Source organism: Betta splendens, chromosome 22, assembly GCF_900634795.4.
Source record: "Betta splendens chromosome 22, fBetSpl5.4, whole genome shotgun sequence".
Lineage (NCBI taxonomy): Eukaryota > Metazoa > Chordata > Actinopteri > Anabantiformes > Osphronemidae > Betta > Betta splendens.
In genome coordinates this window covers 14,693,601-14,714,882 of record NC_040900.2, presented here as the reverse complement: position 1 = coordinate 14,714,882, position 21,282 = coordinate 14,693,601, and the positions used below count along the sequence as shown (strand labels likewise).

General features: G+C 41.0%; 2 protein-coding genes across 9 annotated transcripts in view; one reads left to right on the top strand and one right to left on the bottom strand.

The window, feature by feature from the left end:
- Positions 1-16,843, top strand: part of rbks (ribokinase) — a 28,801-nt gene extending 11,958 nt beyond the window's left edge. For all 6 annotated transcript variants that reach the window (XM_029140190.3, XM_029140189.3, XM_055505386.1 and 3 more), the window contains 4 exons: positions 151-315; positions 6,253-6,344; positions 10,482-10,670; positions 16,320-16,843. In XM_029140190.3, coding sequence (XP_028996023.1) covers positions 151-315; positions 6,253-6,344; positions 10,482-10,670; positions 16,320-16,493 — 620 coding nt within the window. In that variant the 3' untranslated portion in view covers positions 16,494-16,843. The remainder of the gene's footprint in view (positions 1-150; positions 316-6,252; positions 6,345-10,481; positions 10,671-16,319) is intronic.
- On the bottom strand, positions 16,624-18,033 carry mrpl33 (mitochondrial ribosomal protein L33). Of its 3 annotated transcripts, none has more exons than XR_003784546.3 (5): positions 17,893-18,033; positions 17,599-17,617; positions 17,417-17,523; positions 16,962-17,089; positions 16,624-16,865 (listed from the first exon to the last, which is right to left on the bottom strand). XR_003784546.3 is itself a non-coding variant. In XM_029140195.3 (5 exons), the coding sequence occupies exons 1-4, from the start codon at positions 17,912-17,914 to the stop codon at positions 17,040-17,042; spliced, it is 198 nt and encodes a 65-aa protein (XP_028996028.1). In that variant the 5' UTR covers positions 17,915-18,033; the 3' UTR covers positions 16,624-16,865; positions 17,001-17,039. The 3 variants fall into 3 exon arrangements, 2 of the variants coding, with proteins under 2 accessions (XP_028996028.1, XP_028996027.1); XM_029140195.3 differs by having other exon boundaries at positions 17,001-17,089; XM_029140194.3 differs by having other exon boundaries at positions 16,624-17,089.
- Between the last annotated feature and the right edge of the window lie 3,249 nt (positions 18,034-21,282).

Here is a 21,282-nt window from a genome sequence, read left to right as displayed (position 1 = left end):
TAAAGGCAATACACAGTAGTAAGTTACATTACTTCATATTGATTGAAGCACCTTATGACACTGTTAATATACTAGCCATAATTACAAATATGATGGCTAGAGGGTTGGACAGTGACTGTTGTGCCTTTTGTCGTTGATGTCCATGGGCAGGTGAGAATGCCATTGTGATCGTGGCTGGTGCCAACATGCTGTTGGGCAGCGAGGAGCTGCAGAAAGCACTTCCAGCCATCAGTCATGCAAAAGTGCTAGTGTGCCAGTTGGAGATCAGTCCACAGACGTCACTGCAGGCGCTACGCCTGGCTCAGAAGAACGGAGGTCAGTGAGTGTCCATGTACAGTGGGCCTAAAGTCTTATGTCTTTATGAAAATAACAATGCTAATAACCCATTTTATGTAATATAGAATCGGTCATGATGCTTGCATTCCAGAAATGTCTTAATCACCAACTGTGGCTACTTTGCTCCTCTGATGGTCTAAGTCAAAGATACTTATACAAGATTTACACCGGCTCCTCAACGATTACAGTTAAAATATATAACCTTCATACAGACATTAAACATACTCTGAACAGCATCATGAAAAAATATGTTTGCTGTTTGTTAAAGGTGATCCTTGTCTGAAGTGTCCAAATAAACTTTCCCAACCACTATAGTGTAGCTTAATCCACTTTACTACTGCCCATCTGTGTGCACAGTATGTTCCAAGTCCCGATATTTTAGTCAAAATATTACTGTACACACAGCTTCTGTTCTAATCCTTGTACATCATGCTATTGAGACGTTTTTGGCCAGTGGAGCTGGTCTGACTGAACCTGGTTGATACAGCAAGACTGAACACACATGGCTGAGCAGGATCAAATTCTTTTCTGGTTCCTGTCATGCAGTTACAGTACAAAGAAACATGATCATCCTAATGCGAGACAACTGAGATGAAAACAGTATATTTACATTGTGTTTGTTTATGAACATTGTTATTTCATTCTTCAGCACATCACAACATTTTCACTGCCATCTTTCAAGTCTTCCTGCTGTGCATTTTATAATCAAAGTTAGAATATCCTACTTTATATGTAGTTCCTCTTGGTGTTAGAAAACATACAACATTTAGGATTTTTCAGCAATAAAACACTCAATTCAGTACAATTAAGGGTCCATTTTGAGGCTTTAGTTGAATCCAATTCATCTGCCTGCCACATATTAGCTGACTTTTTTGTTTGTATTGCACATTTACACTCTTTCCCACTGGCTTGTATTACTTTAACAAGTTGAGTGTGAGAAGTGGACAAATGTGTTTGTTTTGTCCCTGCTGCTCATACTCTGTATCAAGCGTCATGTTATGCAGACGCATTTTTTAAAAGCCAACAGGAACTTGGAGCGATGCATACACAGAGTCCTGCTTTATCACTCTCTACCCTTCCCTTTCTCAACTTTTTTGATGACCAGGTTACTGAGCTAATAATCTTTAGCGGGATCCTATTATTAGAATCTCTCCACGTCATTAGAGACGTCTGGGGAGACTCTCGCCACTGTCATCAGGGCCTGACGCCTGGTAATCGCTCACTGCAGGTTGCCAGAACGAGAGTCACAGCCATAACCGTGTTACAGATGGGATACCCAGATGGCCTCGCACTGCGCCACACTCCTTCCTCCGAACCCCATCCCTCACCATGTCGGCCATACCATAGGATTAGGATCAGCGTGCAGCGCCAGGAGAGAGGCAAGACGAGCGGAGACGCTTGGCAATGATGCCACCTTGAAGCTGCCACACCAGAGCATTGCGTAAATGGAATTCTCTGGAGAGAATGGGTGTTAATGGGTTTGGCAGCAAGGATTTAATGACGCGGGGGTGAAGCGCCGCTCAAATTACGCAAATGTCACCAGCAAGCTACACGTACTGAGCATGCCAGCTTTCAGAAACACTTGTCAAAATAACCTATGAAGAATCAAGAAGAGTTTCTCCTTGTGTGTGTGTGTGTGTGTGTGTGTGTGTGTGTGTGTGTGTGTGTGTGTGTGTGTGTGTGTGTGTGTGTGTGTGTGTATACATGTATGTTTTATATCATCTAATTTAGTGATGGTAATGTGATTAAATTAATTGTAACTGCTGAGGAAATGGTAAGAGATGTGTAGTTTCTTCGCCTCTTCCTCGGCTGAGCAAGAAGCCGCCTTTATATTTCTCACCAGATGCAATTAGAGCCTTTTAAAGCCCTTTCACATACTTACTGGTGACTCATTCTTTTCTTTGCTGTGTGTGTGTGTGTGTGTGTGTGTGTGTGTGTGTGTGTGTGTGTGTGTGTGTGTGTGTGTGTGTGTGTGTGTGTGTGTGTGTGCACGTGCAGAAGTGATTTCTGTCTTACACTGTTTTCCCTTTGCCTTGTTTTCCATCCACCTTTCCCCCTAAATTGACCACTGTAACAAACTGATTTATTTTTGTACATCTCTGGCTGCACAAATGTGCAACCAGACTTTGAACCTTTGAGCAGTAAAAAACAAAATCCCAGAGTCATTACACACGCACAAAGTCAACCACTCTCTTCTACTGCACATGACTCAGTATGGATACATCCCAGAGTTACCACATCTGTCCCAGCAGCTGTTGGTGTGTGTGTGCGGTTTCACTAACACCTGGAGAGAAAAACAAGATAATCTGAAACCAACATTCTGGTTTACGTGACGTCTACAGTAGCAGCTCCTTGCATCTGATAGGCAGATTCCGTCTTGCATCAGCATATTGGGGATTTTAGACAAGCTGCTCTTCAATACATATTGATCAGCTACTGTCATTGGTGGTAATATTGCATGTATCTGCCATGAGCACTGTGACTTTGCATTTGACATCAGCACCGTAGTGATGCAAACACTGTGGTCACACCACAGATGGCAGATAGTGAAAGACAACTTCCTACAGTACAGATCTGTTCAAGGCTGCTATTAAAAATATCATTATTGACAATGGTTTGACTTATGCAGCAACAAGAGTTAACCAGTTTCTAGATCAGTATTAGCTTCTCCGTTACATCCCCACCACTTTACATTGAATTCAGTACTAATTTAGCTGATGGCTGTGTCATATCATGCATACATATATATCTACAGTATAGATATAGATATATTATTGTCCATATTGTAGCACACTTACTCCAAGTAATAACACAATCCATCACATTTTTGTTCTTAATCGTTATCAAGTTTTTAATACCCATGGGACATACTGAGATATCCTAGGCCAAGCAAGAGAAGGAAAAGCTCCTGACTGGTCTACCTCAGAGCGGAAAAGAGTTGTAAAAGTTAGTGTTACAGTAGGAAAATTCCCTATTTCTAGTGGGAATAAAGTGACGTCCAAGACTGCACTGTCTAATGCAGGGAAGTACAAAATGAGTGTATAAAAGGATGTTGCAGCACAGAAAGACAAAACAGTAAGCATATTTGCCTGTTTGACATGTTTAGACTTCAGTGTCCCAGTTTAAGAAAAGCAAGATAGTTATTCTTAACTCCACATAAACAGCTTTCCTCTTGTGAGTACACACATACGTCACTTCCAGCCAGACCACACCCCCCTCACTCACATAGTGTACATACCAAGTGGCAAAAACAAGTACCAACCTGGCTGCCTCCAGCAGAGGAACCTGACAAGACAGGAGTGAAGTGAAGCATTATTTGCTTGGCTGAGAAGTAAAAGCTTCTCAACTTAATTCTCAAATTCCCAAACCCATGACGGGAAAAAGCCGTGGAAAATGGATGGATGGATTAAATATGTATATGTTTATACAATCTTTTTTACAGTTGAAATACTACTCTTGCTACAGTAATATGCATAAATGCTATCACGTAGTGACACTTTACTTTCAGATGGTAATGTTACAGTTGTTGTAGTTTACTACAATTTAGACAATGTCAGACTTTACTGTTTTGTTGGAACTTTGTCCCTTCTCTAAGATTGAAAAAAAAAAAAACAGAAAACAGCTTAAGTGTTGCACAGATAATGACAACTTGCAGACTGATATAGATTAGAGTGAAGCCACTGTGGGTCCATGTGTCCCCTAGAAACCAATAAGACAACTAAGAAAGTTGTGTGAATCATAACTAAACACTAAACACATCATGTACATTTACAGCTGACCGTTTTTTGGAATATCCATATTATTTCTCCAGCTTCCCTACAGATATTAAGAATTGAATTGCATCAGAGTAATGGCACCACATGTGCAACTCTAGAGCGGGAGCTTGCGTGGCGTCCAGCTCCAATTATAGTCCACCAGAGAAGTTGTCTTTAAGACTGAGCACTGATAAAAATACGCAGTTTCTGTCTGGAATAAGTGCTACATATCAGTCATTATAGCTTTAATTTACACTGTACGAATTTACTTCCTACATGATTAATGGTAACATTTGTTATGTCAGGTTCACTCTGTGTTTTATTTCAGCCCTATCCTGTAGCTTCAACATGCCTTTTTATAATTAAATTTATTAAATTCTATTTAGTCAGACTTCAGTTCAGAGACTTCTTGGTTGAAAATAAAGTGGATGGCATTATTATTGATGGGATGCGTGAATTGTCAAGAATGTGACACTTATCATGATACAAGGGATACAATTCATCGTATTGTCATACAGGGCAATTAAGGCAATATGTGGCAAATTAATACATTTAATAAAAAAGTATGAGCATTATTTATTCAAAACTGATACAGTATTAAACAACCCAATATTACAACACTTCAGTATATGGACATTATCTTCCATTGCTTTTATAGATAGTGTTGTATACTGTTTGTGGTATAAGTGATTTAAAGGTATATAAACTGTAGATTAAACTTAAATAAAGATTTGTCTGATTGCAGTAGTGTTCCCCTAGACAGAGACATAGACAGAGAAAGTATGGCAGACGCAATAGACAAAAGGATTCCCCTGTCCACACATGCCTCATAATGCTCCATTCTGCCTCTAGTGGCAGTACTATACAATTTCCTACCTGAAACAATAACTTGCAATGTGTAATGTATGAATATTGTGTGAACGTTCCAATCAGGAGCACATACGACATACTGTGTATAAAGTGAAACCCCAGAGAATGGGCAGAAGAGTAAAGAAAACTAAACAGAGCTTCCTGTGAACATCCTGGGACATTTCAAAGATGTTGCACTTGTCTTGGAAAGCAAATTGCTGGACAGAGGGAGGAAGGGAGAGGAAGAGTCAGACAGAGCCCGGTGCCACTTTCTCGTAACATGGCCCTGTCTCACATGGGTCCACATCCAGTACAGTGTGTGCGCGCTGAAAAACTGGGGGAGAGGGAGCGATACAGACAAACATTATTTCCACTTTTACTCGCGAGCAGCCCAGATTCCACCTCAAAGCGCCAGGTGGCCAAAGCCCTGCACAAACCCACGCAGCTGCTCTCTTATGTGCCCACGCAAACACACACACACACACACACACACACACACACACACGCAGTAGCAAGGCACACACTTTTGCAAAACAGACTTTGATGTCACCAACGGCTAACATATATTTCCCTCTCTCACACTTGCACAGACACACTCGCTTGAAGCTTTATTTTGCACACAGATATCAGAATTAATCGCTTCGTCAAGCTGGGCTTATCCTCACACATACACAGAAATCATGGTATTAGATGCATTAATGCTCTCTGCTCCTGAATATGCATAAGACAGGGATGTGCAACATGTACAGAGGATTACTTCTGACAAACACTCAGCGCTCCTGAAAACGCAGAAAGGGTCACAACTCATCTCACCCACACACTGACACACATATATGGGGTTATATACTGTACCTCACATTGAGCCTCCACACAATCCTGCGACTGCAGGGGTTACAGCTTGCAGGATGTGGGGCCAGTTCTAAAAGCTCATGTTTTTTTTTTTTTTCTTTTTTTCCCTTCAGTGTTCTGGAGCTAATTTAATCGTTTAAAAAAAGGTGCCTTTTTATGGACGCTTACCCACTTGAGCTTTGCCTGCGTACCCCAGCAATAGCCCACTGGCCTTTGTTCCCATTGAAAGTTTAATTAGGGCGATGCCAGTCCTTGCTTGACAGTCAAGTTTAGCAAATGGAAACAAAATATCACACACTTGTGAAAAGTGTCACGAGTTGTATCCTTTTTAAAGCCAAACAAAAATTCTACCAAGGACTACTATGTATATTTTTAATGGTCAATGGTGACTGTGTTTGTGTAATATCATAATGTCGGATGGTGCTGTTAGTAAAAGAGATTACAGCCTGGTTTCTTCTTACAGTAAAGACAATATTCAACCCTGCGCCGGCCATTCCTGATTTGGATCCAGATTTCTACAGAGTCTCTGATGTGTTTTGCTGTAATGAGTCTGAGGTGACGCATCTCTCACACTGACACACACAACACACACACTCAAAGTATTTATCTCAGCTGTGTTTTTGCATACTCACTCACTCACACGTACAGTACACACACACACGTGTGTTTAAAGAAACAAGGATAATAGTGAAAGTACTCCAACATGGCGAAGCTCTGGGTGTCAACCACCTTTCTTTTCTCAAGCATAGCATGCAGTTCACATGAAGTTGATAACAGATCCCCTCAAATGTATTAGTCATTTTGAAATCAGTGGGTTAAGACCAGTCTCAACCGTGTTTCCTATGACCTTAAAATGCCTTTCCTAACTTGCATCTTATCCTTCAAGCCTTTGTCTTTCCCACATACATGTAGGACACAAGGATGTGAGGAGAGATTCGGATGGTAACAGCACAGCTGGATCACAGCTGGAGTAGTTGTCGTCTGCAGGTGTTAGGAGCGCTGTATGCCTTGGAAATTGTAGATAATGCGATGTACTATTCCAGTTAAACAGAGGGCCAACATTTCCTTCGACTGCAACGCAGCAGTGTGAATGTGAAACGTCTCTGCATATTTCAATTCCGTAAACACTTTCACAAGTATTTGTACATTCGCTACAAACCTTTATGCTGTGAATAGATTTAAGCCCAGTTTGCACTTAGTAACACTAGAAGACTTGTTACGCAGCCGTGAGTCTGGTACAAGAGAAAATAGTTGTTGTCCTTTCTGTAAATAGAAAAGTTTAGAGGTTTGAGATTTTAACAGCACCCCCGAATACACACCTTTTTCGAGATTGAACTGTACTGCGTGGGTCATGACACCTGGCAGCACATCAACAACATCACTGTAACTTTTAACCACATATGTCAACTCACTGGTGTGAGGAGAAAATGGGTGTCTCTCCAACCTTAAACAGTAAAAACGAGTGTCATGGCACCTTGCATGTTGACTATGGAGTGATGACAGATGAATAAAGGGGGCAGGGTTAGATGGGAATTATAGTAAAAACTACAGGGCAGATGTGCTCTTCAGCTGAGTCAGCCGGCCCCTCAGGGTTAAAGTGGATTTGAGTTTGACTGGGAGCCTGTATTTGATGTGGTGATGCAGGGTAGGGCGATGCTGTAGCCAGGTGTGGGGGACATAAAAGGAAAAGTTAAAGAAAGCACAGCATGTCTACTGCTTTTTTAAGCCTGTCAGGTCACGAGGTATAGTGATGTTATACATTATGCAGGATGCAGAGGTGGAAAGACCACGAACATATCGCACAAACTGACAGGTGGCATACACTAATGAAATTGAAATGTATTCATGGTAAAATGCACTGACTGAACAGGTATTTATAGAAAGACAAAGGAATTTATTAATGAGGATTTAAAGCACTAATATTCAGTAGATTGTTAGACTTCCAACAGAAAGGCATATTTACATTGGCACATGTAATTCATTACTGTAATTAATACTATAGGATTTGATGTACTGTACTTGATAGCAATAAAACACAGTTAAATTTAGGCAGGAGACAAATAAATTAGTACTATTGATCATTTTAGCAACAAGGTTCTGTCAGCACATTATTCCCCATTTTATCATATGCGTAACAATAACTCCTGCAAATACACCCACTTTGTCAACAGCTTGATGCAGCCCATGCTTCAAAAAATAGGCACTTACTTAAGTGTACATGCAACTGCATGTTACCAGCACACAAAGTTATGCAGACAGTGAGAGACACATAATTCCACTTTCTCATATTCTTGTACAGAGGGAGGTAGATTGATTCCCTGCCCTGCTGCAAAGCTGATGACTAACAAAACGTCTCTCTTTCTCTTTTGGCATCAGACTTCCACTGAGGTGGCTGCAGGCTCTTAAAGTACTAATACACTGTGCGGTTTATTTTTGAACTGTCCAAGGCCATTGCTCACTCTGACAGGTCACAAAACTGGGAAATGTGGGGAAGGGGGCAGATCCTCTATTCAAGTATGGTGTCAGCCAAGCCTCCCATGTGGTGTTACACTGCACTCTAGCCGACACTTTCCCTACAGGTGTGTGTGTGTGTGTGTGTGTGTGTGTGTGTGTGTGTGTGTGTGTGTGTGTGTGTGTGTGTGTGTGTGTGTGTGGTCTGTGCTCAGGCTGAGGGGTAAGGGGAGATTGTGGGGTGGGGTGGAGTGGTGGGGGGAGAGCTTAAGAATGACAAAGTGCAGGCCCTCTTTGATCCTCAGCCCACATACTGTACTACTTTACAGTGAGGGGAATTATCTTTGATGTCCACCTGAGAACCTCATATGCCAAAATGGATCAACAGACCTGATACAGATCACACACATACGCAAATGAGTTTAATAATAGGCACAGTAGAGTACCAAGCAGCAATATGTTGTTGTTTTTTTGACCTGGGAAACTTTTAGATTGGGTGTGGAGGTCCAACCTTATTTATATACAAAAGATATCCAATATTTTTGATGTATTTTAAATTATTAGGATTATTTGAAATTACTGTTAGTCGCATTACATTATAACGTGTGTGAAAAAGTGATGTTATCAAAATGTGAACCTTACTGTAGAAGGTGGATTGTTCTTTCTTGAAAAATAAATCATAGTATCACATACATTATACAAGCAATGTTGTACCAGCAACAACACAAATACATAATACATGACTCCATTTAAAATGCTAAAAAATAATTAAATTTTTAATCCTCAAGTTCGAAACCTAAAAACAATAGTTTTCAATAAAATTAGGAAAAATATTATTTTCCACTAATAGTATTTAAATACCTAAATTTGTGTGTAGTGTAGTTTATTATAGTGAATTAGTCGTCATCAGTCACAACTGAATTCTCATCCAAATAGACAGACAAGTCAAAGATTCATGTTATTTAATAAATACATTATGCTGAATGACTGTAAATAAAACATTGCAGTAAATCCTACTGTATGTTCATACAGGAACAAAGGGTTAAATCATGTAAAAGACAGAAAGTTATATTAATACAGTTATGATGAAGAATACGACACTGGGCGTCATTTAAAGCACCAGACTTTAGCACTTTAATGGTAATAATTAGTTTTTCTATTTTGCTTTGTTTTTCATCATTGTTTAAAATTCATGTTGCTGATGATAATTAGAATTAATGTTGCAAAGCTGCTCACCAGGAAATTGTTGTTAAAATATAAAGAAACACTCGCTAACACTAGCTGCATTAATTGCTTGTTAAGTTAATTCTGTGATTAGTATTCCTTGTTAAAATCACAGAAATTATAAGCTGTCAAAAAAACAGCATGTTGTGTTTAAAGGCGTGATTCAGCGAGTGACTTCGGGTCACACGTCGCCCTGAAAGAGGGTGAAAACAATCAGGTTAAGGAAAAAAAGCATTTGTCTTTCTTTCTGTATATATATATATATATGTGTGTGTGTGTGTGTGTGTGTGTGTGTGTGTGTGTGTGTGTGTGTGTGTGTGTGTGTGTGTGTGTGTGTGTGTGTGTGTGTGTGTGTGTGTGGCATATTGTTATATGACTAAGAAACACGTCATCAAACAACAAACAATAAGGCATATTCCTCATCCCTTTTTATCTAGGGTGCTGCTAACTCTGTGGGGAACTCTCTGTGAAGTTGTTCAAACATCAGCTGCCGGCTCTGTCGCTGTTTAGTCATTTGGAGCCAGATGAACGAGCGCAGTCAGAAGATTTGCTCTTTGAAATTGTTCAGACTGCTGACAGATCCAGCAAATCCTCAACGGACTCAGCGTGTTTTACGAGTCTGGCTGACCGCTGTCAGTGTCTAATTAGGAGCTGAATCACAGCAAAATGATTAAAACAGAACTGTAAACTATTATATAAGCAATTGACTGGAAATAGTCTATTTAGGGGTTCTCTGGCAATAAATGTGTGCTGTTCTGAACCTTGAGACAAAACAAAATTTCCAACTTCTTTGGGAGTTTGGGAATTTCCATAAGACTGTTTACTGTGTACCCCACACCATACTGTAGCTGATTTTGCTTTAATCTTTTATTCATTTTAATTCTAACTGCTGATTAACATTGCATTTAAAAATATGTTTAAAGGAATATGTCCCAATTGAAAGTGTAGTCCCATTACCATCTTTTGAAGAATATGTTGTGTGCAGTGTCTTACCTCCACTTTCCCTCTGCTGTACAGGCTGAGCTGTTGGTTGGTTCCCCTGTAGCTAATGTGGAGGAGGCAAATCAGGCCGGTCAGGAGTTGCTGAAGCGAGGCTGTGGGTCTGTCATCATCACGCTGGGATCTCAAGGCTGTGTGGTGGTCAAGACACAAGAGTCTATCTCAAAACATGTTCCACCTACTCCAGTAATGGCAGTGGACACTACAGTAAGCTAATATGCTTATATATTCAATGAGCTCCACTTAACACATTGTTAAAATCACCTTTGTACGAAAACATGGCTACTAAATACAATTCTGCTACAAAATGTGAACTCTTATTGTAGCTTTAAATTTTTAGCCAGACAAACCCTCTGTTTTAAAAATCGTATTTAACGTTACTTTTGTCATAATCTGTCACAGTTCTATGCATTTTTTAAAATTAAATTAAATTAATTAAATAATTTTTTTTAAATAATAATAATATATTTTATACGATAACAATTAATAGAAATACAATGAATAACCCAGTAATGAGTAATATAAAGTGACTGTTACCCTCAGCGCTACTGTGTCTATAGAAGGTCTATAGAAGGTCTATAGACACAGTAGGTCTATACTATTTCTATTATTATAGATTCTATAGGTCTATAGAAAAGTTTGAGAAAGTTATCAAAAGGATAAGTTGAATCAAGTGAATATTCTATTTAAATTATCCACAGTCCATCCATCCATTTTCCAAACCGCTTATTCCCTAATGCGGGGTCTCGGGGGTGCTGGAGCCTAACCCAGCTGACTATGGGCGAGAGGCAGGGTACACCCTGGATGGGTCGCCAGTCCATCGCAGGGTGTAGACAGACAACCATTCAGAGTCCAATCAACCTAATGAAAGTCCCACAGACTTTGGACTGTGGGAGGAAGCCGGAGAACCCGGAGAGAACCCACGCAAACGTGCAAACTCCACACAGAAAGGCACCAGGGCCCCTGTGGCTTCTTTTCGTCATCAGAGTCTTGGCTGCACGTTTGCGCTTCCTGTCTTCCTGTCTTTCATAGGTGTGTCTGAGGGTTTTGTGGGGTCTGTAGCAAACACGTCATCACACAGAGGTGTTATTCGTCTATCTGCCCTCACTGTGTTTGATTAAAGCTTTGTAATTGTTTTAAGTAATGGATAGTTTCCCGATAGGAACTTTTATTGTGCAATAGTTTCCAAATTTGTGGTCATTGCAGAGCATAGTAAAAAGTGTAGTAGCAGGCTAGATTGAATCGTGCATGCGTGCGTGTGTGCGTGCGTGCGTGCGTGCGTGCGTGCGTGCGTTTCCCAACTCTTTCACTTGAACAAAGGCCTTGATTTCTTGAGTGGCGTGTGACCTCTTCTATACCTCCACATTTCTAAATACACACACACACACACACACACACACACACACACACACACACACACACACACACACACACACACACACACACACACACATACACACATACACACACACACTCACTCCTCACTTGCCAGTAGCCCAGAGGAGAAGTCATCGACTGCCCCCATGCCCCCTCTCTCTGCCACCTCCTCCTCTCTCGTGTGACTCACCTCTTGGGCCTGCATCAGTCAGCAGAAAACTCTGAGGTCGGCCGGGCTGCGTGTCCCCCACCCTCCCTTCTTAGACACACAAACTGTCTCACTCTACCCCTTCTGTTCTTTGATGGGCCCATAAATTCTGGAGTGTTTAACTCTTTTGGACATCATAATCCCTCTTCCAGTAAGCCCCTTTCTTTTCCCTTTTTTTTACTTCAAGACGAAAAAGTAAAGAGAAAAAGTAAAAAGAGAAAAACAGGTTGTTATCAGGCTCATTAAACTCTGAGTCTGTTCTGATAACACAAACCTCTTAGTTAAGACCACATCTCTTCTTAGATTTTTTTTTTAGCACCAGGATCTTTCTTGTTCTCCTTCTCTTTGGTTAGACTGGTAGGGTGGCATGGTTGTTTCGGCTGTGATTCTTCCATATCAACACAGTGAGTCACTTGCGGTTTCTCGCTATTTTTTTGCTACTGTTTATCCAAAGCACAGTAGCGATGGCGTGGCTCACTACTGATCAATAGGAACACAGTTTGCTGTTTTGCCATTGTTAATCTGCTCCAACTTCCCCAAACAGACTATTTCTGAGTGATCCATATAACTCTGTTAATAAAGTACCATCACAGCTGCCAGACTGCGACTATTTCATCATCTGCTCCTGCAACCCTCTGAATAAGATATTTCATGCGGGCCAAAATAATTACGGACTGAGTCAGGGTCATGAGTCTGTAAGACTAACAAAGTCACTCGTCTATTGTGGGTCTCCCTCATGCCTCCCTGTTTATTCATTTCTCTCCCTTTTGTCTTAAATTGAACACAGGCTACCCTTGCTGAGATCACAGCCTCAGCTGTATTGTGTGGACTGTTTAGAAGAGGCTACAGTGCACACACGCATGCACACACACACACACACACTCACACAGTGCCTTTTAGCTCGAGCTTGGGTGGCCACCATCGGTCACTGCTCCGGGAGGTCTGTTCTTTAGGGTCGAAAGGTAGACAGACCTCTCTATACCAGACATTACAGCGGTACTTTCAAATTATTCCCAGTGCTCTCTGTTGACTGGAGACGTGTAAGGACCAATTGCTTGACTCCTTCCTGGAAGCCCAGGGTAAGGGAATACCTCCTGAACACTGCATTCCTCCTATGGGTCAGCATGACACAATGAGACCAAGACACATCGCTTTGTTTTAATGGAGTGCACATGTTACAGCAGCTGGAGTTCAACAGCCCAGATGTTAGGCCGGTCCTCTGTCAGTGCATAGTTAAACACAAGAGTAAAAGATGACTTGAACCACTGCACATGGATCAAAGATGCAATGGGCAATAATTGGTTCAATTAAATGTCTTTCTGATCTCTAAATCTTCCTCCCTCGTTACTTCAGAGGAGCCACCCCCCAGCTGTTTGTGAGTCTTACTGAAAGCTTCTGGACACAAAGGCCACTTTGAGTCACCGCAGCCTCTCAGTTAGTCTTTTAGGAGCGAGCTGCACACGACTCCATCAGCCATACTGGGATGGAAGTTGAGAGCACAGGAGGCCTGGGTGAGAACTACAGTTACAGGTTCTGGTGATGTGAAAAGTTCAGTGAGCACAATAAACCCAAAAGTTGCGCAAAGCGGTTTCTGAGCTCTACTCTACTCTCTATTTCCTATATGGATTTTTTTTTCGTGTACAGTTCTTTGCACTCATTGCTGTGGTTGTTCATCACTGCACTTTACAAAAATCACTTGTCAATCAAAGTGTGTGGGTGCTGCTGCTGCTGTCTTTGTCCTTGGATTTTCTGTTGATGGACCTCTGCGTTTCTGTATACACTTCTTTGTTTATCTGCACATCCATGGTTGTTATTGCTGCCTATGCTAACTATTCAGCAGTTGTTCCATTTATTCTAAACACATGCCACTCACGCTGCTGTCACAGATGTTTAAAAAGGTCATTTCGATAGTCACTATAAGCCTGCCAGATGCAAATGTGTCTTAAATTGGCCCTTGTTCCCTTGATATAATATTCCAATGTGTCCTACTGTAAATAAAAAACTTCTGTGTTGCACTACAAACACATAAAGCTGCAGAGAACTTTTGAAACCGCACTCCATTAATTTGGTGAGCTTCTCACAGACACAACTGCCACCTTAATTTCCAACTTGAGTATGAGTCCCAGCAGAGAGCGGGCATAAGAACAGCACAGAGGTCAGGACTCAACGGACAGAGCTAACCAGCGAGAGCATCACAGCTCATCCACAGCAAGCGCATGTGTCATTTGATTGACAGATCTCTACATCTAACCTTCACCAAACTGTGTCGAGGGCAGTGGCAGCGGGGCTGAGGGGGATTTCACTTGTCAGCCCAGTTGAGCTTCATTCAGTAGATCCAATAGCGTCACATGCCAGTCTCTGGGACAGAAGCGTTGTTGGGAAAACAGAGGAAGGGTGGATCCTGGCTCATACAGTCAAGTGGCCTATAGACAAGTTGGTAAAACGCAGTCATTTCTTTTCAGTACTTTACAACTAGTTCAACTAGATGTGGATTCCAACAGTAAAAGGAGTTCTAGTGTAGACTTTGAAATGGTCTACGTCAATATCAAGTCAATATGATCTTGGATGTTTTATTCCAGTTTCAGGTCTTACAGTAGATGTACTTGTCTCTAACTAGTAAGATAACCAACAAATATTTGATCTATTTTTATCATTAAATAAATTTATTTTAACTTGTTTTGCTTTTTAAGGGTTTAGCCCTAAATACTAGTATTAGTTTGTAGTGTGTAGTTTGGCCCCGTCCTGTTGTAGTTTGCCTAGACAGAGGTGGTTTTTCCCGGGATTTGGTCACAGATTAGCTGAGTGTTGACAGGCAAAAGCATAAAAGAAGACTTAAGAGTCATAATAATAACAGTGGGGACGTGACTTTAAGGACCCAAACATTGTGTCCTACTTTGTCGATCACTCACCAGCATCAACCCCCATTCAAGAGTGAACTGGGGCTTCTTCAAAAAAAAATCTTTCCAATATTGTAGTCCAACCCAGCTACCAGACAGGAGACATAAACACATCATGGCCTGTGAAATGTTTCTGCTCTGATCTCACTCTTCCCAGCATTTCTCCAGTCCAGACACACCAGTGAAGTGAACTGGAGTAGATATTTATTCTGATAAAGTATCCAACCAGACCACAGTTTATTGGAAGAGAGAAAATCTCTTCCGATGATAACTAAAGACACTTTTTTTAGTGGAAAAAGACGTTTTGCTTTTTGTGTGCCACAGGCCTGGTGTGGACTCTGCCTGTCCCTAGTTTCCTGTCTATATCAGTCTATATCAGAGCACAGCCTTCTTTGCCTAGCTGAGGTCAAGTTGGAGGTTTTCGTTTCTCATCCCGTCAGTTGACACATCAACCTTTGCTCTGACAAAAGGGTTGCATTGAGGTTGAAGGGTGAGGGGTGTGGGGCAAGGAGAATATAAGGCCTACGGAGATGCTCAGAGTGCAACTCTTTTGAGAGCCAGAGTGATGAGTAATGGACTGGGCTTGTGAGAACCGGGGGGGGGGGGGGGTTGTGGTTAAACATGAGCGTGTCGCCACATACCAATGTGCCTTTTCCCATCAGCAAACCCTTTCCTTTCAATTACCCTCCACCCCAGCCAAACCCCCCTCCAGGGCATAGACAGCACATTCCATCTCTATCAATAGATGAGGAAGGGGAAAAAATAATTATTTATTTGTTCATAGACACAGTCACAACTAGAACTGGGGCAGTTATGACAAAGCCACTGATGGCTGATGAAGAGTCCATGTGCTACTTTTTAAGTTGGTACTTTGAAAGAAAATCATAAGCTTCTGCCTCCCAAATATTCAAGAAAGCTGTTCCAGTCATACCGCATGACTTATTTGATTTATAATTGTGTTCATGTTGTGAGGATCAGTGTGGACATGATTATTGCCCACAGTCCAGATGTTTCACTGCAATAACTGACTGGGACACACTTCAGAACTTCAGTACCTTCTTACCATTTCAGGCAGCAGTACGAAGACCTGGTCCAACTGCTGACAAAAGCCACAGCACCCCCTACTGTTCATTGCTCACTCACAATTACAAATGTAGCCTTTCTTCTGTCTTTCTGTTATTTAATCATTTTTCAATGTAAAGCATTACATTAACTGATCTTTTATAGAAGCTCACAGTTAATTTTCTTTACCTACCTTCACATGGATGTTTACTCATATCCTCAGTCTAACGTGATTGTGTAGCTACTTAAAGGACCTATTTGGACCACAGGTGAAATTTAATAAAGTATTGATGTAATATTGCTTCTTCCCAGGGTGCTGGAGACAGCTTTATTGGAGCGCTGGCATTTTACATGGCTCATTATCCCACAATGATTTTGGAGGAAATGGCGCACAGAGCCAATCAGGTGGCAGGAAGGAGCGTGCAGGCTGCTGGCACACAGACCTCTTACCCATTCAGAGACGACCTCTCGGCTGAACTGTTCTGAGAACAGCACATTCAGCAAGTGGACACCAGAGAAAATGGGTTTTATAACTTTGATCCAAGCCATTTGTGAAATGGAGGATTACTGATAATGTAAAAAAGTCTAGTTTAATGTAAAGCTTCATCACTGCAAATTTTCATTTTACCTGTTCAATGTAATCAGTTTAATAGTTAACAAGCTTGTACAACACATAACTGATTTCAAAGTAAGCCAAATAAATCATGATACAAGCCATTACATATACTGTAGGTTATGCAATACTTCACAGGCTGTAGATCAACACCAGCTGTGATGGTCTCAGTAAACCACTTTTATGGTTTTATGTGGTGTTAATAAAGACTGTGTTGAAGCTCTTCTGGGGTTTGTCATGCTGAGCTGGTGGGGTGAGAAGAGTAGAGGCGTATTGAAAAATCCCGCAATTCCTCTGAACATAAACTATCCAATGAGTCACAAATATTGATAAACAAACACCTCAGAATCCACAGCCAGGTACAAATTGTCTATTTAAACCTTATAGTTTTAAGTTGTCCATATAATTTGAGTGCGTCGTTAAACTGATCTGATCTTTCTCTTCTCAAAGAACAGGACGTGTTTGTTCACTGCAAAGACAAATACATAATGACAGTAAATGTTGGTCAGCCACACGGGAGATGCATACACACAAACCCTGAATAAAGATTTTTTTAAAGCCCCTGATAACTACTTTATAAAATAAACCTACAACACACAAGCAGGAAATAAACAAAATTATAAAAATATTGTGAAATCATGTACTTGGTCAAGATGTTGTTACTGTGTCAAAAGCGATGTGGTAGGACAGCCCGCATGGCAGCCTCAATCCCAATAAATACAAAAGTGTTTGTCATGTGTATCCGTCCTCTGCACAATTGAGTCCATCAGAGCATCGTTGGTCATTCATGACTTACCAAACGGATCGTGTTTGCGCAACACCAGCTTGTCTCGGAGACGGTTCCGCTTTGTATTGAAGAAGTAGCCTGTCCCCGCAGCGCTGACCATCTGCACCAGGATGGTCCTAGTAGGAAAAAGCTATTGATCAACATCATTTTTGAATTGTTCATTTTAGGGTTACTGATAGTGTTTTACTTACTTTGATTTAGCCTTGGCCACTGGCACATAAAATAAAACAAAAGCACGCAAGTGAATGATGTGAAACAACAACAACATGGTTTTTGCTAATAAAGCTATATGCTAAAATCTGAACATTCAGTGACATAAACAGAAACAAATGTGTCAAACGTATCGGGTGACGTTCACAGTAACGAGCTTTCTCGTATCCGTAACTGCTAATTTAAAGCTAAGGCACTGGCTAAGTGACTTACTATTTATACGAGCATGTGAGCGTCTTACTAAATAGTGACTATAGAGTGACTAGAATACTCACAGTTTACACTAGTGAGGAACATTTTATACACACGCTGTGGAATAAAAATAGTATACTTTGTGCGCCAGTGTTAGCTAAAGTAAGTCACATTGAGACTCGTGCGTATCCGCTATAACAATAACTTCCGGGTTATCTTAAAGTGACAGCTCACCCACTAATATTTATTGTTATCATCATTATTTATACTGTATCTAAAGAATTTGTATAGATGTTATGTATTAAAAAACACCTCTGGTCATAGGGTTAACCCTTGTTGCCACTGACAGTAATTATTAATCTAAAAGTGATTTGATTAAGAAGAATCAAACTGGAAACCAAAATATATTCAGGATACACAATAAGGACTTAAGGTGAAAACAACCTGGAATCAACATAATACAATGCTATAGTTCCATGAGTCACTACAGATTTTATCAGGTTTTTCTAACATTTTTACTCAGACTGTTTCACCCAATCATTTAAAAAATAGTAAAATTGGTCAGTGTGAGGAGAAAGTCAAATGGAATCACAATGATGTATAAAGGTGTTTAACAGACCCAATTTTTCTGGGTGGTTTTAGTCCTCTTCCAATTTCCTGCTGGTCAACCTAACAAGCCAAGTTTCTGCAGAACGCATTTATCACTTTTTTGTACTGTAAATTCAACTATTGTCACATGTGACTGAGCCATACTTTGAGTAAATGCAATATACTGCATATACTGCAAGAGTTGCACCATTACTTGTTTGTTTAGGTATATATTCATATCTAGTTCTAAGTTCTACTTCCGCCTCTCGAGGAGTGCAGACGTGTTTTCTCGCTCCCACTCTGCTTTTGCTTGCAGTGTCCTTGTCTTGTCTTTTTCTGAGCACCCTGATCTGCTATTCTGGAATAACATTATGGAGCTAATCAACTGGTCACTCAGCGCATTGGACAAAATGCTTTCACAAAGGAAAGAATCTCCGGGAGAACCACTCTGCCCCTTGGGGACTTTTGCCTCCGGCTACGTGCGGGACGCGTGGGATTCCTGGTGCCCCCTGTGTCTGGAGCCTCTGTCCATCGAGGATGCAGAGGATCTATTCATATTTTGGACTTTGATAACTGGGCTACTCATGATTGGCTTTGGTGGTGCCCTGCTTTATCGGAAGATTGGAAAGATTGGAAAATCTGTGGCCGGCTCATTGACGTGTCCACCGGCTGTGGAGCTGCAAACGCCGACGGGGGCCATGGTTACTCGGCTGACGGAATTACACCAGAGGATTGCCCGGATTGAAGGACTGATCTGTAACATCTCAGCCCGTTCGGATGCCCGGATCACAGGACTGACTAACAAGATCTCAGCCCGTACGGAGGAAGACAAGAGACAGAGGGATAACATCTGCAGACAGACTGAACACTTGGTTACTATGGTGACAGCCTTGTCTGACAGGCTTGAGGAGATGTCACGGGTGACCCATGGTCCCACAAGAGGCGAAGAAGCCCTGAGTTCTGACACATTGGAGTATTGATCTAGACAAATTAGTCATGGATTGTTAAAATGTATTAATTTTGGCTGTGTACTACTCTGTCCCTTCTCCCTCACCCCTCCCTTCCCGGGTCCAATCTAGCTCACCAGCTGTGCCTCTATCTATCCTCTTCCCCTTATTGTGACTCCCTTCAAGGACAACTGTTGGACTGACCTGTAAACATCTTGGTCGGCCTCGGTCAAACTTCTATAAACAACACTTCACTACACTGATTCAGATACACCCCCCCCCCCTCCCCTCCTTACAGTCTCACTGTCTGCTCTCCGACCTTATCTATCTGTCCTGATGAATCCAAGAAAAAATTCCAGCAAGGTTTCCACTTGTACTGTGTGATACTGTATGTGTGTGCGTTTGATTTTTACTGTTTGTACTGCAATTTGCTTCCACTGTCGGACTAGCGCCGGGTAACCTGGCTGCTGATGGGAATTTCCCCGCTGTGGGACTAATAAAGGCATTCTTATCATAAGTATCTTGCAATGCATGAGACCATGCATGAGGTGTGCTGGTACAGTACATTCTTTATAAATAAGTTTTAGAAAAAACTGATGTCTTTGAAGTATGAGAGATGACTGGTGAGTCATATGATTTCTGTCTTCTGCTGAGTCTCTAACTAGAGAAAAAAATGAACAGTTATTTTTGCCCTTAATTCACCTTCTTTAAAACCACAAATTTACGAAAGATCGTATTCATTCTTTAAGAACAATGAGTTGTATTCAAGAGTTGTGGCTGTGTAGTTCATTCCCAACTAACCATTCTTTTTACTCACGGGTCATAAAAAGTTATAAAATTAGTCTATGAAGTCATTTTAACAGATTATCTGAATAGTAAGTAACTATTTGTACACAGAAATAACTGTTTGCAGTAAGAAGGTGAAATCACTCACCTGAATTTAGCTTTAACTGACGCTTCGACCATTGTCTGTTTCAAGATCTTGCTGGTTGTATGTGTTACAAAATAAATGTATTTAATGTCAGAACTAAAAGAATAACAAAGACCAGCTATACTTAGTGAGTGCTCTCTAATGTCTGACTGGAGCATTTGCTTTTTTATATCCTATTCATAAGCAAACCTCATCTGCTTCTGTTAGACAAGAGAGCACTGAGTTCTTTTAGTTCCTTCCTTGTTCTTTTGATGGTTGCCATGAGAGCAGGACTTCCTGACCAAAACTGGATTGAGATCCATTCAAATCACTGTTGATTCCAGCTGAGGATTATGTTATTTTCTACTTAAACCTTATCTGTCACTACTGAAGTAATTTCATTCACTTTTCCAACTAACTTTGCTTCATCTAATTTGTATTTAACCTAATTAATTTCAATTTACTTTCATAAATGAGCATTTTACTGAAGTAATATTAAAAAAAAACTTTGTTTTGCTGGGAGTTATGCCTCAAGGAAGCAAATCAAATTTCTTGAATGTGCTGTGAGGAAAAACATACAGTAAAGTCCCTAAACCTTAGTCAAAGCCTGTCTCTCAAAAACACATACTGTAAATTGGTTTGATGCTCATAATGTCACCATGAAAGTCCCCTTCACGCCACAGAAACATGATATCTTTTTGTTAAGCGCTGGTGCTGTAACAATTTAGTCTGTTTAGTTGGTTTTACATGACTTAAGGTAGGACAGTGGTTTCTATTGGTATAGTACAGTATGTTTGTTGAATATATAAGTAAGGCGTTAGAAATGTGAAATCCATCTATCCATCCATCCATTTTTAACCGCTTTATCCAGGGCCGGGTCGCAGGGGCAGCAGTCTCAGCAGAAAGTTCCAGACTTACCTCTCCCTGGAAACTTCCTCCAGCTCTTCCGGTGGCACCCCAAGGCATTCCCAGGCCAGCCGAGAGACATAGTCTCTCCAGCTCTCGATGTGGAGGAGCAGCGACTCTAC

Bases quoted from the DNA above. Each gene is read 5' to 3' on its own strand.
- mrpl33 (XM_029140194.3), bottom strand. From the start codon at position 17,914: ATGTTCCTCACTAGTGTAAACT. The intron at 17,090-17,416 runs GTAAGTCATGAA...TTGTCTTTGCAG, and splicing joins GCGCAAACACGATCCGTTTG to TGAACAAACACGTCCTGTTC.